We start from the raw sequence: 17,843 nt of genomic DNA, 5'->3' as shown, positions 1-17,843 counted from the left end.
TTGCCAAATATTTAGATAGAATTATCCGAAAGGAAACCTTGTTACTGCTGTAAGGGATTCAGGAGATAATGTGATTTCCTCCTACATTAGCATCTGGTGCCGGGCTGCTCACATTCTGTTGGGGAGCACTGCGTCACCACCTTCGGTTGGTGATGTTTTTAAATTTTGTTGTTGTTGTTCTTTCTAATGATCCATGTGCCATGGATGTAGGAGTAGCTGAATTCCTGATGTCATTAGGGAGGCAGAACGCACCTGTATTTTGGTGGTAGTGCCATCTAGTGATGGGCCTAGAGAGGATCGATGGCCCAAATACTGAAGTCTGCAAAGGGAGAAAGTGTGTCCAAGGAGATAAAGGACAGGAACACAGCTTCCAGTTCAGAGTACCATATATGTGTCATAATGCATATATGCGAGGAAAGAATAGTAAAGCAGCAAAGAGAAATTTTATTTTGGTAGTTCCATGAAATTCTAATGCTTGCTGTTGCAAACTTTCTTGTAAAGTAGGGGTGCTATATCTAGCATAGTGGACTGTGCAATGGAAATTTGAGCATAGTGAAATACCAGCCTAAGTTGGCGCTAAAGTGTATAATCGACATCTTTTTCTAGGGACAATACTGAATTTTCTAGGGACAATACTGAATTATGCCACCTACTGCAGTAAATTTTAAATTACTTCTTTGATTAATTGCGACAGAATGTTTCCTCCTTCCTATCAGTCCAACGCTTCCTTCCATCAACAGGTAGAAGAGATTCTGGTCCCAAAAGAAACAATGATGCTATGGCAAAGAAGAATGGCATTGCTTCACTGCAGTTAGAGCTCATGCCTCTCCTCTCAGGTACTACTCTGTTAGGACAGGGCAGGGTGAGTGACGTGCTGGGTGTGCTCTGTGTCTCCTCCTCCGAAACACCTGTGCTGGTGGGCTTGCCTGCTGGAAACTGTTTTGAAAGATCCCTGGGAATTTCATGTTCTTGATAAAAGCTGGCTGGTTGAGAAAGATTTGCTTATTTACCTTTAACAACGAGTTTAATTATGATGAAAAGTCTCTGAACTGCTTTAATTTTTGTGTTACACAAACTGTATATTTACAGCTTCAAACAGAAATAAACTTCTCTGTGCTTTCAGCAGTCAGCCCAAATAGGAGCTCTGACACTGCTTTGAGGACTCTTCTTCCTTACTGTAAAAGATAAATAATATTTGGAGCAGCTAAAACAATACTTTTGTTTTATGTTAATAGAAATTCAGTGGAGGTTTGTAATTAATTGCATCAAATATGGGTGCCTTGATGGGATTGCTTCTATAACAGTATTTAATCTTGTATGTTTAAAAAGGAGAAAAATCCGTGATCAGTCGTCTGGCAGAAAACAATCCTAAAATTTTAGATGCTTATGTGACTTTCACTGTGGAAACGCCTCTTCTGTCTGAAAGACAAAAACATGAATTGAATCCACTGGTTATAAGGATTAAGTCAGCTACTTGCCTCCCAAACACACCTGTGCCAATAGAAGTGCTGCAGGTAACGCGTACCGCTGCTACTTTCTGAAATAGTTTCCTTGTTACCCTCAAGAAGCTTTGCTTAAAATACAGGAATGGTTTTAAAGGTAACTTTCCTTATTAGTAGCAAAATTGGAGAATATAACTGACATATTTCTGAAAAACATATGGCCAGATTAGTGCCAATGTTTTCGTAGGCACTGGCAGCAAAACAGAATCCTTGTGTTTTCCAAGGGCAATAATTTATATATAGTCATCTCGTTTTGATTTCTGAGCAGTGGATCTTGAGTAACGCAGAGAAGGTCTAGTTCAGTCACAGCACTGTATTGTTTGCAACAATTTGCTGACAAGTCAGTATGCGTTGCCTTGCTTATTAGAACAACTTCTATTCCTGTGTTAAAAATATTAACTTAAAAAAATAGTGAATGTTTCAAATCTTAAAAGATGCTGTGCACAAAAATGTTCTGTATTGGTGAGAACATAAAGTTTTTGGTCTTATATTTGTAAATTTTGAGAGATGAGTTAGAAAATATATTCTCTTGACAAATAGTTGCATTTTTAGGCCTAAAGAAATGCCATTTTTAAAAGGCTCTTTTCTGTTATTATACATGGTTGATGTGAAAATGAAATTAAGGTCAAAGACCTTTGATTTCAGGAGCTATTTTCTTGACCTGCAGCTGAGGCGGAAATTACAAGGTAATTGCATCAGCTTGATCATTAACATTAATAGTGTGTTTTGTTGTTGTTTTTGTGAAAATAGTTTTATAAATAAGAATTTGCCATAGTCCTTGACAGGTACCCTCCACCCCATGCAGGCTGCCGTAATGCTGATGGACAGTGACATGGAGGAGCCACAACAAGTATTGTGGAATGAATCCCCGTTTGCGTCCCCAGATTTGTAGACAAATGGCTGATAATGGAGACCATCCAGTCCATTCCCTACAGTATCTCTGGACGCTTGTTGAATTTCCTAAAGTGCAGCTGTAGACATTTCTTTTAGGCCTCAGATCCTACAGATGAATGCATAGGAAGAAACAAAAAAGGTCTAGAAGCCATTACAGTCCCCAGCGTGCTCCTTTAGTGATCTAGAAACAGTGATATTTTTTCTGATATATTGGGAAAGTCAACAAAGTTGAGGACAGGGGATAGTATAGTCCCAAAACTCAGAATCCAGGCATGTAGAATGGCCTCTTTCCTGCCCTGGAAGACCATAGTTTGTGCTATGAAGTACATCCCTTCTTTAGTAGAAAAGCGGGTTGTTCTCCGAGGTTACAAATAAAAAGGAAAAATGTTAACACTGCAAATATCTATTTCTCCTCATCTTTTTGTTCTTTAGAGATTGTGTGTTCCCACCTACTGCAAATACAAATTTCATAGCTTTCCAACTCATCAAACTCATGGTCAAGTCCATGGAACTCATGTCTACTTTAAGGATCTTAATATACTTCTAATGGGGCTGATGAAACCTGGGGAGTTGCAGAGGTGTCTTAGAGGTCCACCTTTGGAGATTGAAGTTCATGACCGGGACAGAAACCTGGAAAACAACACAAAAAAACCCTCTTTGTCTGGGGAAGATGAAGGAGATGAAAAAGTGGGTAAGGTGAGCCTCTCTGCTTGCAAATCCACAATCTGTAATTCTTCTACAAAGAAGGAAGTGTGGCATCCGCATGGAGTAGCTAAGGTCAGCCTAACTGATTTATTGCTGGGTAAAAAGTACTTGACTATTAGTGCTCCCATTCACAGCTGCTCAGCTCCAAATACAGCTGCTTTCAGTGAGGAGGATAAAAAAAAGAAGAAAACAGAATCAGTGATTAGTTCTTCCCTGCTGCCGATGGGACATTATCTCAAATCAGGCGCGCTTTTGAAAGTGAGAGTGGAAATAGCTGTGCCGTTGGGAACGCGTGCAGAAATGGCTGATGCTGAAGTTGACAATTGCCCCTATGGTTATTTAATCTACATTTTTGACTACAATAATTCATCTTTGTTATATGATTTGGTGGAAGAGATTACAGAAATCAATGCTAAAACCCTCCAGCTGGACTGCTGTCCTGTACCCTTAATCGGAATGGCTCTTGCTGCTTTAAAACTGAAAACCACACTTGAGAAGGTTTCTGAGATGGATATTGTTACTGGTTTCCATTTACTGGATGGAGCAACTCATCTCTTTGTCCTGGAGGGATTAAAAGACAAAGCAATCAAGAGACTATGGGATAGACACTTGGAAAGGTAGGAGAGTTTGAGGTTTTTCATCAGTTACTTCCTTAGATTCAGAGGTTTTAATTTAATTTATACCTCCCCCATCCCTTTCTGTTCAAAGATATACGGGCAAGCGTACAGCTGATGCTTTCTGTGCAGTTTTAGTGGATGTAAGTCCCAGTGGCTGCTTCACTTGAGGCATAATCTTCTCATCTTTATCACGTTAGACTGCAGATCATCCATTTAAAGTTAAAATGCGAAGGATAGTAACATGTACTTTTTTTTGTTAAGCTGCTACTTGGTTTGTGGAAACAGCACTGTAATGAGGAAGTTGCACTTCAAGCTGTTTCTTTTGAGTTTAGGGGAAAATGTGACAAATCCAAAGTGAATGTCTCCCTCAAATTTCATGCTTAGGAAAAAACTGGTATTTTTTCCAGCAGCGTAGCATATTGTTAAGCTTTTTTTTGTTTTAACCTTGTCACTGGGTACTTCGTTACAGGACTTACAGACATGAAGACGGACGAGTGGAAGTCCTGTATAACTCACAACTGTCGTTCCATCAGCGGCTGTATACAGACCTGGAATCTATCTTTTATCATTTCCGCCTCTGTCGGCCTCTCTCCACTATAGCAAAACAGCCCCTGCTTTATGTCAGAGGCAGGGTTCTTCGGGCGTGTTTCCAAGCCTTGTCCAGGTATGACCTGTCCACATTCATAGTCAAGAAATTAAGAAATTAAATGCTGACAGAGTGAGCATTTGATACACAAAATAATACTCTTGGTTATCTTTTCTCTGATGAAAGCAGTCTGTGGGCTTGATGGGGAATTCAGATTTCTGTGTGTAAGACGCAAGAACTGGGAAGGATTTACTTCTCTGCGCTGTTCTCGTGGAGGTGGTGCAGGGTGGAGCAGAGGAGGAGGCCAAATAAGGCTTGATAGGGCCAGAAAGTCTCTTGAACTAAGTGGGGAATTCCAAACACTTTTCCTATGGTTACTAGAGAAAGGAAGAGTTTTGTGAGATTTGGGAGGATTATTTCCTGTTCCTGGCTTTTTGTTGTGTGATTTATTGGTGGAGCTCTGCCAGGTTGCTCACTTTGTCAGCACGCAGGTATTCACAGCTGCTTGCTTTAAAGCGTCTTTGATACTACATCTCATGAGGTGGATTAAAGAAAAAGAAAGTGGGTGAAGTCTTTTACGCATACATCTCTATCTATCTATGTATTTTACTAATCTATTAAAATTCTATGTGCATTTTTTTTGTTTGCTTATTTGTAAATTAAGACACCCGTTGAGAGGTGGAAAAAGGTCCAGTCCGTCGTTGACATGAGCAGCTTGGGTTTAGAAAGCAGAGGTGAACTGTGATTGCTTGCTTTCTCACTAGAAATAGACTTGTTTAAATCAGCTTCTGAACTGAAATCCTGCAAAGCTGTTTTGAAAGGAATGGAGGCATTCAGTCCTGAGACAAGAAAGAGTGAATGTCTCCTAGACATCAGTCTGATTTCGTAACAAATTCTTGTTAATGTGCAACAATATACACACAATCTCATTGCAGCCTTGCACCCTGCCTTGCTTTTTGGTAAAACATCCTCAGGAAGGTGTGTTAGCTGCGGGTGACGCATCTGCGGCGGGTTTTGTTTGCCTGTGTCAAGCTGCCTGGGCAGCTGCTGAGAAATGAATGTGGTGCGTTCTGATGGAGCAGGCTGCTTTGGCATACCTGTCTGTTTGCCCTGGTTGGCTGACCCATTCAAGTTCAAGAACTGTTTGTTTGCTGATGATTAATGAAACTTAACCTCATTAAGCTAATGAAGAGCCAGGCCTTACACCTGGAGTTCTGAAGTATATTCATTCTAATGATCTCCACGTAATTTGGGTGCCTCTTCACAGACCTGTAATTTATTTTGTGTTTACTCTGGAGGTGGTGAGCAAAATAATACAATATGAAGGTGACTGGTGGCCACCGCTGGGCTGTTCTTAAAAGTCCTTTTCTCTTTTTTTTTTTTTTTTTTTTCATTGATGATTGGTGAATACCTTTCTTCCTTTAGCTACGAGCTAGCAATATTTGAGGTAGAAAATAACATAATGCTGCTTATTTTAGATCAGTAGTTAATTTTCTTGTGACATTTTATTGTAGTATCTCCTATCTAAAAAAAAAAAAATAAATAAAAAAACCCCAGCAGGTTGGCTGCCGTGCAGCACTTGCAACAGCTCAGATTCCTGCAATGAAAGTGGAAGTTTCAGGATGGCTGGCATAAGTTAAAATGTAGGAGGTTGTTTTTCCACTAGAGAGAAGTGAAGCTGCAGGAATGATCACTATACTTCATAGTTCTCATTGCTATAAAATCAGAGAGAACCTCAGTAAAAGCATCTTCAGTGGCTGAGACAGTGTCCTTCTAGACACCAGCCCTTTTCCGCAGCCCACCGTCACAGATGAGTGACTCGTGCCGGCAGGGCATTGGGTGTTAGTCCTTTTTGCTTGTTCTGCTGTGTCTGTAATTATTCAGAGACATACAAATAAATTCTTCACTGCAGTATACAGACTGTGAACTGTGTTCAATATTTCCTTCTGCTAGAATTAGACAGAAAATTAATTTTAACTGCAGAAAAACTAACGCGTGTGATCCGTGTGCACAATGGCCAATTTAATTTTTAACATACCGATATAAACTCAATTTGTGTCACTAATGCCGATGCGACTCTGAAATTGATGTTATTTATCAGTTTGCATGTATTGTTCAGAAGTAATGGTAAGAAAATAGTGTAGTTGCAGTAATTTTACAGTTAAATTCTTCTACAGCTTTACAACTTTGTAAAGTTACTTGGCCCAAATAAAGAATGGTTCTGTGATAAATGAATTAGCAAATTTCCAGTTTTGGCAAGGAGTCCTAATACTACGTTTGGCTGTTAGGTAAGTCACTTTATTTTGTGCCCTGTGCTATGGCCTGAGCCAGAGAGGCTGCAAATTTAATTTTTCGAGTGCGTGTGCACAAAGTGTGTGTCTGGTGGTCGGTCAGTAGCTGTCGTCTATTTAAAGGCTTTTGCGTGAACACTAGGCTTTGCAGGCCAAGTGGAGTGAAGAGAAGAAATCAGATGTGGGTTAAGCCTTGCCGTGAATAGTGTATGGAATGAGACCAAAACCAGAGCTAAGGCAGGAGGGATTTTAGTGGGTGTGCAACGTAGATACAGGTCATGCACTAGAGCCAGTGTGCACGAAGGGACTTTGCTTTATTGTGTTTCCAGCCAGAGGCTAGAGAAATTCAGCAACCAGTCATTAACTTGTGGCTAAATCTAGTGCCAGCAGCATTCCCAGAATATTCCTAGTAGGTTTATTAACCTGCTAACCTTCCTTATTGCCGGAGAATGGCAGCAGACATGAACTGACCTGAACTGCTTAGTAAGTAGATGTTTCAAGAAGATTGTGTCATTTTTTCCACATTCATATTAACTGCAATGATTTGGTGTCAGTAAAGTTTTTGTAAACTGATAACATGTTGATGTCTCTTTGCAGGCTCAGTTACCTCTGTCACAGCAGGAGGCTGAGGGATGTAATCCGTGGGGATCTGCTGCCCTCGGCGGAGATGATCACAGTCTTGAGTCGCGAGTATGGAGTTCCCGTAACTGAGGAGGATCTCTTCCTTCAGAAACCTCCTTTACTCTCGCTTTCCTCTGAGAATTATACAGCACCAGGAAAAGTTAACAGAGTGAAAAAGGCAGTATATTCTTCGTTAGATAACTACAATGAAATCTATGTGCAGTGGAAGAAAGAAATGGCAGAGAAAATGTCTTTTCAGAGAAACCACATCAGGGTGAGCAGATGCCAAGCCTAATAGCTGGGAAACTTCATATCCTTAATCAGCATTTCCTCCTTCTCCTGAAACAATGCCTCATTAGACTTAAACACTTTTGGTAAGGTGTTTGTAGGTATTGTGTGAGCATTTTAATACGTTCTTTTTGTGGAGTATTTTATTAACAAAGAGCTGTTGTGTAATAAATCTAGATACAAATATAGATTATGTTTTGGGGATTTCGTAAAAGTTTTTTTGCTTTAATGTTTACAGAATCATTTGCTTGTTTGTAATTTTTTGTGCCACTCTGAAATCACAATTCAGACAGAACTCACATCTCTCTTCGCAGGCTAACATTGGTGCTGTATGCCAACTCAAAGGAAAAGTGAAAAAGCCAAAGTTTGAAGCTTTCAGGATTTCTCCTGTTGATGGCAAATCTGTCTTTAACTACAGCTCTCAGAGCCTGAATTCTGCAGAACTTGCAAAGAAGCATCTTCGCCAGGAAATGGCAAAGGTAAAATGAGACACGTAACTGGAAGATCTTGGCTTGCTGTATGTAGTGCTTGAAAAAGAGAGGTGAATAAAACAGTCTGACAAGAGCAACGTCCATGTTAGCGCGTAGGAAGGGAAGCTGGGATCCAAAAAGATCTCATTCTGAGAGGTATTCTTTGTTGCTGTGTCATGTTCTGCTCTAAATGCTGTTGGTTATAGTCAAGTTGTCTCATCTCCATGGCTTGTGGTGTCATTTTGAGTGCAGACTTTGATAATGTAGGTGGTCACTTCCAGTCCTGTGTCCCACACGTTTATACGTGGAAGAATCTGAGTGATTGCAGTGTCCGTGTATGCAGTTATAATGCAGTTATTTGAAGAGCACATTTAAGAACATGTTTGAAGAATCACATTAATCTGCTTTTGTCTGAATAGCTGGCTGGAATCTTAGTAACAAATGCTGTTTTCCTGGCAGCTAGTGGAAATTAATGTGAAAACTGTTGTTTGTAATGTGAAAACTGTTCATTGTGTACCATGAACAGAGTATGAACTACAGTTCTCTTTTTGCACAAATAATATTATAAAATACTTATTTCTGTAATTATTTTACAGATCCCATTATATCATTTCTCATTAAATCCATCATTGGATCATAATCGAATTTAAAAACTTCAGAAATATTTAATGATACATAGTTTATATAATTTTGATCTATGATTACTTGCACTCTTAAGTAAAGAAATTATACTGGTTCTGTACCTTATGGGCTCCTGTCCCAGCAAAGGGGAATTTACATTAACTAACTAACTAACTAAATTATCTTTTTTTTTTTTTGTAGGAACCAAAGAAGAGATTCACTTACTGCCATGAATATCTGTCAGCCGTATTTGACCCAGTGGACGTGGTTGCTGCCTGTAAGGAATTGTTTGAAAAATCCAAGAGTATGTGGCTGTCACCAGATGGATTTGTGTTCCCTGGATTTAAGAGCAGCATTGAAAGCAACCTGCACCCTCGGATGCCTGATGAGGCACGTCTGGAGGAGTTAAGTGAGGTAAGAGAAAACTTAAATGAACAGTCCCAAGTGAACTCAAGTGTTTAAGGAGACTTGGAAGAGGCAGAGTGCTTTAGCACATGGAAGTCTCTTTTGAGGGGTGCAGCCTAGGCAGCTCTTTTGAGGGCAACACCTGTATTTGCAATTTGGGGATATCAGCATCTGGCTCACCCAGGTGATTCTTTGTTTGGATACACAAATTATACCCTGAACACATACAAAAAAAACCATTTACCAGTATTAATTGGATATTAATAGCTATTAATGAACTATAGAGTGCTTTGTTTTATGTTTACAAGTGGGGTCTGGTGTCAGAACAATAACAATATTGCGTTCCGTGACGGCTGGGTTCCGGGCTGTTCTTCATGAGCTGCCAATCTAGCTGTAGCCTTCTTTCCCGTTTCCAAATTCCCTCATTGCTTGTTTTTCCTCCATCCTTTATTTTTGGTTTGTAGTTCCAGTTTTATGGAGTGTTTGTCCTCCATCACTGTGTTCTCAGCCAGTTTCTTCCTGCTCTGTGTCCTCCCTCCCTTCTCCTGTTCTTTACTGTTTGGCTTCTAGTTCCCTGCTGTTTTACTGGACCATCACCTTGGCTGGTTTACGGTTCCCTGGTTTGAGCAGTCTCCAGCATTGTGTGTACTTGAGCATACGTGGTCTGTGTTAGACAGAAAATTTGGATGTTATTAGAGCTGGCAAGATGAGGAAATAAAGGGAGTACAACAGGGTTTTTTTTTTTGTCCGGAATCAGTAAATTCTACCAAATTAATCGAACACAGTCACAGTGCAGAGTGGAACAAGCTGAACGCTGGGAGGCTTGTTATCATATTTTGCAAGAATGTGTACATGTTCATTTAATTTCCAGGCTTTATTTATCTTACTTTTTTTTCCCCCCATACAATTAAAGTAGTTTCTCAAAAAGATTAAGAGTATAGATGAAGTGGTTAGTGAAAACAAAGTGTTTTTTTTTAATCCACGATGCTGGAGAATGTGTGTGGAGAACAAAGGAGCAAAGATTCACTGACCAAAGTAACAGAAGCCAGCCAGTGCAGTGTAATCACTGGTGCCTTTTGCCGAAGAGACAAAAAGTAGGGGATAGGCAGTGCAGGATCAAGAACTGAGAAGCTGAGAAAAGGGGTAGCAGGCTTACAGCGCAGCAGCTGAACTGAAATAAACGGGAAGTGTGATGTCGGTGTGGGAGAGGCAGTTGATGAGTGGGTTGTGTTGACCATTGGCACCTACTGACGGGATGAGAGAGGGGAAGAGAGCTGACGCCTTACCCTGAAGGGCACTAGGTGTAAGCTGCCGTACCAGTAGCTGTGTAGCATCGGTGCTGGCCATGGAGCTGAGAGAAAAGAGGAAGCAGGCTCCTGCTGCTCAAGCAGGGACCTCCCAGGCATGGCCAGCATTGTATTGGATGACGGAGATGGATTCTGCACTTACCATTCATGTTACCTGACAGGTGGAACAAGGGCAGAAAACTTTGGGTCCCATTTTGAAGCAGTCTGGTTTTAATACATTGCCTCTTGAACCATTCTGGTTTCCTTCTCAAACGCAGAATTTGAGAAGCAAATTCTTCTGTAGCACTGTCTCTTGGGAGGCAAAAAAGTTCCTGGAGTTTTTCTGCTTTCCTAAAATATCTCCATACCATTTCTGCAGTGACATCGCTATCCTTTAACTGCACAGTTTTAGGTAAAACAGTGAAAGTACAGGGCTACCAACAGTGGGGGTTAATTTGTAGCTTAGGAAGGCTGGTTTTGTCTGAAAGAATCTAACTGCTATTTCAGTCAGAGGACCACAAAAAGTTGAACTCTGTTTTGCAGTTGTGATGATGAATATCCCTGCCATGATTCCAGTGCACATGCTTCTCACCTGCTTCCTTGGGACACCTGGGCTCTCAGCCCAAGAGCCTAATACTAATGCTTGTATTTTTAGAAGCACTAGGACAGCTTCTGCTTTCTAAAAGCACTAGGCTTTAAAATGATCCTTGAGATGATACATAGCTCCCAGTGTTCTGGCAATTCCATACAGCCAGACCACTGGTTACTGTTGGGAAAAGGTAAATAACGAGGTTCTTCAGGTCTGGAGTGGATTTGTCCTCTAACAGCCTCATTGTGCAGAGGGGGGGGCATTGACACAGGGTCACATGGGTGAGAGGGCTGTTCCACGTTCGCCTGCGAGTTTAGCAGCTGCGTATGAAGTACAGGGAAGTGCACCAGACCCTTTGTATCACTGCAGAGAAATGTGACGTAAATGCGAAACTGAATCCCCTGGCAGGTATTGTGCTGTAAGTGCCTGCATGTTAGATAAGAGCTCAGCACTAGAGCATCGCAGCTTGCTCACAAAATGGATTTTTGTTCTTATTCATGAGTATCAAATACAACAAATTGAAATACTACTCACAGAGAGAAACAGTGCTGTGTAGTAAAGCCTGGACTTTGGTAATGTCCTGTTATAGGAGTTGTTAGATCTATTTTTTGATTATTTTTTGTGACTTCTCTCTGGTGAGTTTGGCCTGGCTTCTTAAAGAGACTCAATTTTCATTTAGAAATGGCAGGAGAATGCTCTGCATGGTAACAGGGAGCCAGTGCTGTCACGAGACAGATGGAGCTGGGACAAACGGCACATTGATTTTGATCTTTACAAGAAGCCACCTGAGCTCTTCAGGACAACAGCCCCACAGCCTGGTAATGGATCTGTTCAAATTAACTAATCACAAAGCTTTTAACTCAGAGCTCTGACATATTGTCCCAAAGCTCGTTCAGTTCTGCCGTCGAGAAAGGGAGTTTGAACGCAAAGAGGTTTAGCAGGGAGATCCACGTACAGCAGAGCTGTTCGTACTCAAGCAATGAAGCATCTTAAGACCTTGGCCATACTCCAGTTTTACCCCTCCATTTACCCAACTTAGTGCCTTTGTCTATAGTAAAATACGCCAGGGAGGTACAGATCCTTCTTGGCTTAGTCTTCTGTAAAGCTGGCTCTGTTGGCTGCCTCATCTTCCTTTGTACAGACTGATGACAATCAGCTTTTGCTGTTACCAAGGCCAGACAAAAAGCTGCCTTGCAGACTGTAAGCAGCACCGAATAACTGGAGCCAGTTAAATCGGCATGGTTGCAGCAGCCTGCAGCGTGCCTTGGTGAGCAGCTCGGTGTAACCCTCATGTTCTCCCAGAAATGCTAACAGATCGAGTTGTATTTCATTATCAAAAGGTATTTTGAAAAGTTTGCCGTGTGTTTCTTTTTGCCCAGAACCATCTGAGATTCACTGGAAGGCTTACAAGCAGAAAATAATAGATTTATTCTGGTTGCTAGAATCTTTAATCTTTTACAACTTTTCTGCTGCCCATTACCCTGTAACTTGCAAAACACTTGCCTAGTGCAGTTCTGCGCACATGCTTCTTACAGAGAAATGCTTTTGGAAGCAGCAGGATTAACTCCACGTTCATGTGTGTTTTATGGAGCCTACGGGACGGTGAGTTGTCTTTGCTCTGGGCACTAGCCCTTATTCCAACACCTGTATCATTTCTCCTGTGGAATCCTTGTGAGAGGGTTGTTCTTTCCAATAGCACCTTTTAGCTTGCATTTTTTTAGTTCAAAGAGCCAAAATGTATCTTTTCCATCTAACTGGTTTCTGTTGCCTGGTTTTTCTCCTACAGCATGGTGTTGGCCTCGTGAAAATGCTGCTGGGACTCTGCAGACTGTGTTTGGTGATACCAAGCTGAAAGCTCACTGGTGCTCCACAGCAGCTGAGTCACCCACACGTGGGCCAGGAGCCAGGTTTCAGCTGCAGAAGCTCCAAGGACTTCTGAAAGATGAACCTCTGAAGTTCTCGCTCAGGAGGGCAGGACCCGGTTTGAAGGTAAAGGGTAACTGTCTTGGGTACTGACCTTGTGCAACAGCCGTCCTGTGCTTTGTGGAACGCAGATAACGCGACAATTTAGCACAATACTTTCAGAAGTAAAAATATTTATTAAAATTGGTGTTAATAGCACTGGTTGACTCAGTCTTATGAAGCTCTTAGAGAAACATACCAGCCTGGGCACAAAACGATTTTTTTTTGTGTGTGTTCTTTGCTTTGATGCTCAGAGATAATGGAGGAAGGGGGAGAATTTATGTTCAATTAACTAACTTGCCCATCAGTGTGCAGTGGGTGAGAAAAGAAGAACAATTTTTGGCCAGCTGGCTTGGCAGCTCTAAAAGAAATTGTAATGTCCCTAATGAAATGTAGGGGTCGAGGCACTGCTATTGCCTAGGTGCCAAATGTCTCGCCGTGTGTTCCTTTGATTACCACAGAGCTGTATGGATTTCCTGAGCCTTCCACTTCAGCCTTTTGGTGCAAAAATCCCACACAGACACCCCAGTTTGGGAGACTAAAGGCTTTGTGCTCATTAATATGAAACGCCGTATGGGTGGCTTGCACCTGACTGTTCTTTTGTTGGCTGAATCATAGCGCTTGCATCTAAATGGCTGACCCAAACCCTGCGCGTGCTTTTAAAGCTGGTGTTGATCAAAGGGACTGAGGCTCACTGTGGGCTACAAATGCTCTAGAAAAACAACCACAGGAACTACGAGAATGTTGTTAACAAAAGCAGAGGTAAACCTTTGTGGCCAACTCACTCCCACCCGCTCCCCTCCTTTTTTTTTTCTTTTGTGTTTTTTTTTTTTTTTCTTAAATATTCCGAGTGCCAGCCCTTGTATGAAATGCCACTCAGCAGCAAGCTGCCTGGCCTCCTCAGTTTGCAGTGTCAGGCTCTAACTGGTGTCCCTTTGTGCTCTCTCTGCCTGGCCTTCTGGTTTGATTTGGCTGGTCAAACTATGAAACTTGCCCATCTTGCGCTCTTTGCCTGTTTCCTGTAATTCCAAGAAACAGCTCTTTTTTTATAGCTTGCGTATAAATACTCGTATTAGTTTATTAGATAACATACATCTTGTGCTTCATGACATTCTAATTATGGCAATCACACTAGCCTCCTTTTCCATTACAGTGTTTTTCTCCTCTGACAGAAAGAAAACTTCCTTGCTGGATGATGCCTTGGTGCAGGAACATAGACCTGAACCGCGATGGCTATATTAATGCTAAACATGCAGGGTCACGTTGTCACAGCATGATTTATTTTCTGCTTATTTTTATGTAAGACTGTTTTCAGAAGGGTGAACACAGCGTCTCAGCTCCACTAGCCAGTTTAGTGCCATTGGATTACCTCCTCCTTCACCTGATTTATTATTGTTTTTTTTTAAATCTTCTTAGCTGTAGCAGCTTAGAGCTGGTTGCTAAGTGCTGCAGCTTTTCCTCCATCCTCTAGAAGTAGTGCAATTCCCCTCCCTCTCTCCCTGCCCAGGACTCCTGGCTCTCTGATGAAAGGTGGTACCTCCGTACCGGCCTGGGCAGCACGGGAGCACAGCGGGACCCCCCGAGCTGCTCCAACTGCCCTTCCCGAGGGCCCAGGGCTCAGCTGGGTGCGCTGGGGTCCAGCTGTGCACCTCCCTCTCCCCCTCCGATTGCTGACATCGTTAGTCTGTGTTTGTGCATCGTGGGAAACAGCCATGCCTAGGTGCAGGGTTTGCGGCTCTAACGGGATTTACTTTTTGCCATAAAAGCAAACATTGACTTCGGAAATTTTAAGCCATGCAGGCTTCTTGTACCTGCTTCAGCTGCCAGACTGGCTCTCAGAGCACGTGCTTTATTTAGCCTTCTGCATCATCTGACCCACTGTTCAAATCACGCGTCTGAGTATATTTAGTCTCTCAGCTCTTGTCTGGTGCCGCTATTTGATTACTGGGATGATTTCTGCTAAATATTACTACTCCCATGTTAGGCAGGCAAACCTCCTGAGGGCTGTAGGACAGCTCTGTGGACACTGCCAAGCTTTATCTTCACTAACCTGACAGTTGTGAGTTTTTATTTGGTTGGTTTGGTGTGTGTTGTGTTTTTTTTTTTTTAAAAGTGAGCTCAAATAAAGTCTTGTAAGACCATGCGAATCTGAGCACTGCGTGCTTTAGCTGTGTGCATTTCCAAAGTTGTAGTTTGCCTGTAAGGTAAACGCTCTGGAGCTCACTTACTTATGTAAGGAAGTGCAACAGCTTTCGTTTTCTTGTCCACGTTTTTGGGGAATCTATGCGTTTAAAACTTGCCTCGCCTTGGAGCCCAAAGGCACCCGCACCTTCCCGTGCAGGCAGACATTCCTCGCCTCATAAGTTTTTAAAGCATGGCTGGCTGAGCACCTGACTGTCCGCTTGTTTTCCTGTCCCAGACTGGCCCAGCGCTGGCCAGCCAGCCCTGCGCCACCGGTTCGGATGCCCTCCCAGGAAGGAGGAAGATCATCACCAGTGCCTTTGTACCAGGCCCTGATGACGAGGACAGCGTGAAGTGGCGCAAGAATGTTATCCCTTGGCACAACAGAGAGCATGGGAAGGCTGAAAAACTCCAAGGCGCAGATTCCAAGTAAGAAAGACAAGCTCATGGCGAGGAATAGCCCCGCTAGGCCCACATCCTTTGCTGTGGCGCATGTGAAAGAGTTACGGTACGCAGACGGTATAAAAACAAATTACTCGGTCGCTAAGTTAAATTCTTAGGATGTATCCCAAAGAAACAAACCAATTATATAGGACACCTTGGCATTCTTGAGAAGTCTCCTTTTCAAGGCCAGACTCCGGAATTAAGGAATTGGGTTTGCCACTGGTAAGTGCTGGCCCTGGGTGTCTCTGTGCATTACCTGCAAGGTCACCGACTGAGCTTTCCACAGAGCTGTCAGTCGCTGACCCTTCAGCTGTGTGCCTGGCCTTATGCTGCAGAATGTAGGCTGCAGCATTTCTAATGAAAGAAATATAAATCTAAGTAAGTTCTTGAAGAGCAATTTTTACCTTTCGTTTAATTTAACTGCTAGAAATTTGAAGCAGTGTCATGTTATTTGAACTCTCTGAACTAAACTGTATCAGACAGCAAATATTACATTAACAGGAAACTTGAAGCTACTGTCTCAGTTACATATGGACCCATGTAAAGTGGTGGTGTCACTGGTCTTTTGCTCTTTATTGTGGGAGACGCGTTCTGGCCTTTGTTTTGCAGTCATGCCATTGCATAGTCTAAGATCCTGCTTCGCGCCGTCTACCTATTCAGTTCTTCCAGCAGTGTAACCCTTCAGAATCCCACGCTAGATGGAAATCATGCCTAACAAGGTCAGAGTTCAGCCCTTTGAGTGCCACCTTGTGCAATGATGACTCGTTAGCTCCCGTGTTGAACCGGGCCTTTTGCTGGGTTGAACACTGGATTTGTCATCTCACAGCTGGCCTCCATCTCCCAGAGCAAGGCAGGTGCATCTCTAAGAACACAGGGTGTTAGCTAACAAAATTACTGTGTTAGCTGATTCAGACCCACTACGTGGTTAGCAAATTTTGCCAGAGCCCACCCCAGTCAGGTAAAACACCTGATGGCAGCATCCCTTATTCAAATCACGCTTCTCCGAAGAGTTGTTGAGCAGCAAGAACGAAGTAACACAGTAACTGATAAACGTGGTGAGCTCAGTGCCTGTTACAGTCGATTCAGTGGTGTTTAGTAAACAGCTTTAATTAAAACATTGCAACTCTGATTATTAGGAATGTGTGGATAAAGAGATACAGCTGGAGCTAAGCAGCCACTTTCATTCCAGATTACTGTGCTATAAACATTCATTTGTTTTCAAGACAGACCAAGCTGCAAGAGCAGGAGGATGCACCACCACCCTCGCCCACCAGGACCCTCTCCAGAATCACAGACTAGAGGGACGTTGTTCTGGATACAGGTACCCGGGTAAACAGAGAGCACTCCCTGCACAGCTGACGGGTAGTGTTACCTGGGACCCAAAATAGCTGCCTTCCTCCGGAGCCCTGGCCAGCTGGGAATTCCAGAGGGCAAGCGTGGGACACTGGTGAAGTGTGTCACTGGATAAAACCCACCTCGCAGGGACAGAGACAGCTAACTGATGTCTGGGGATTAGCAAGAGGGTTGGGGAAAAAACCGTGTAAACTGTCAACACGTCTGAATAATGCCCATGAAAAAATCTATTGTCGCGAGACTTTTTTTAAACAAGGTGACAGCTTATATTTAAATAATTATATAAACAATATTTTAATTAATTATTGTTTAAAAAAAAAAACCAAAACAAAACAAAGCAAAGAGGCCAGTGTAAGGCTTAAGATCAAGGCCAAGAACAGAAGATGGAGAAGTTCTGATTAAATACAAGAAAAACGTTTAAATGGGAGCTCAGAGAGACAGTGACCCCCCCATCCTTAGAGACACCCCAAACCCACCCGCACAAGGCAGTGCTGACTGCAGTTGGCACTGCACACGATGGCCTCCTGAAGTCCCTTCCCTGCTGCACTGTTCTGGTTCTGCAAGTCTTCCAGAGCTTCTCTAAAGGCACACAAGTAGCTGACTGAAGCCTGGAGATACCTACAGGAACACCCCACATCCCTTCCCTGGGGACACACCTCTCACCCTCCAAACACCAACGGTCTTTATCTACATCCCATGAGGTAACTGCTGATTTCAGCAGAATGCCTTTACGTATCCTCTTTATATGAAGGTGTGTTTAGAAGTTTTATTTTACACAATTACAGCTAATTACATTTGGTAAACTCATTAAACAGTTATTTTTAAGCTGTCAAATACTTGAACTGCAGAAGATTAGTCACCGATTTACAGTCACCAGTATTTGCAGTCAGGGGTGACTAGAACGTCCTGTCCAGGGGATGAGAACAGATATAGGCTCTCTTCTCCAGCACCTGCTTTGCTGCTTTTTTAATACAGTCATCCAGATTTTCATCTGCATCTGCAGAGAAACAGAAAGAAACTTAACTCAA

At 42.5% G+C, this 17,843-nt stretch overlaps 2 protein-coding genes across 2 annotated transcripts in view; one reads left to right on the top strand and one right to left on the bottom strand.

The window, feature by feature from the left end:
- The first annotated feature begins 744 nt into the window (after positions 1–744).
- The window catches only part of CFAP92 (cilia and flagella associated protein 92 (putative)), a 17,982-nt gene continuing 883 nt past the window's right edge, over positions 745–17,843 (top strand). The window contains exons 1-11 of the mRNA XM_086755255.1: positions 745–836; positions 1,330–1,514; positions 2,829–3,718; positions 4,188–4,382; positions 7,193–7,490; positions 7,819–7,983; positions 8,797–9,009; positions 11,555–11,693; positions 12,662–12,864; positions 15,257–15,447; positions 16,652–16,783. Coding sequence (XP_086611381.1) covers positions 779–836; positions 1,330–1,514; positions 2,829–3,718; positions 4,188–4,382; positions 7,193–7,490; positions 7,819–7,983; positions 8,797–9,009; positions 11,555–11,693; positions 12,662–12,864; positions 15,257–15,447; positions 16,652–16,783 — 2,669 coding nt within the window. The 5' untranslated portion in view covers positions 745–778. The remainder of the gene's footprint in view (positions 837–1,329; positions 1,515–2,828; positions 3,719–4,187; positions 4,383–7,192; positions 7,491–7,818; positions 7,984–8,796; positions 9,010–11,554; positions 11,694–12,661; positions 12,865–15,256; positions 15,448–16,651; positions 16,784–17,843) is intronic.
- Positions 17,568–17,843, bottom strand: part of ACAD9 (acyl-CoA dehydrogenase family member 9) — a 23,013-nt gene continuing 22,737 nt past the window's right edge. Inside the window, exon 18 of the mRNA XM_086755263.1 lies at positions 17,568–17,812. Coding sequence (XP_086611389.1) covers positions 17,712–17,812 — 101 coding nt within the window. The 3' untranslated portion in view covers positions 17,568–17,711. The remainder of the gene's footprint in view (positions 17,813–17,843) is intronic.

The sequence above is a fragment of the Chlamydotis macqueenii genome, chromosome 10, assembly GCF_036417535.1.
Source record: "Chlamydotis macqueenii isolate bChlMac1 chromosome 10, bChlMac1.mat, whole genome shotgun sequence".
Lineage (NCBI taxonomy): Eukaryota > Metazoa > Chordata > Aves > Otidiformes > Otididae > Chlamydotis > Chlamydotis macqueenii.
The sequence above is the reverse complement of the archived record's forward strand: the minus strand, read 5'-3'. Positions and strand labels throughout refer to the sequence as shown.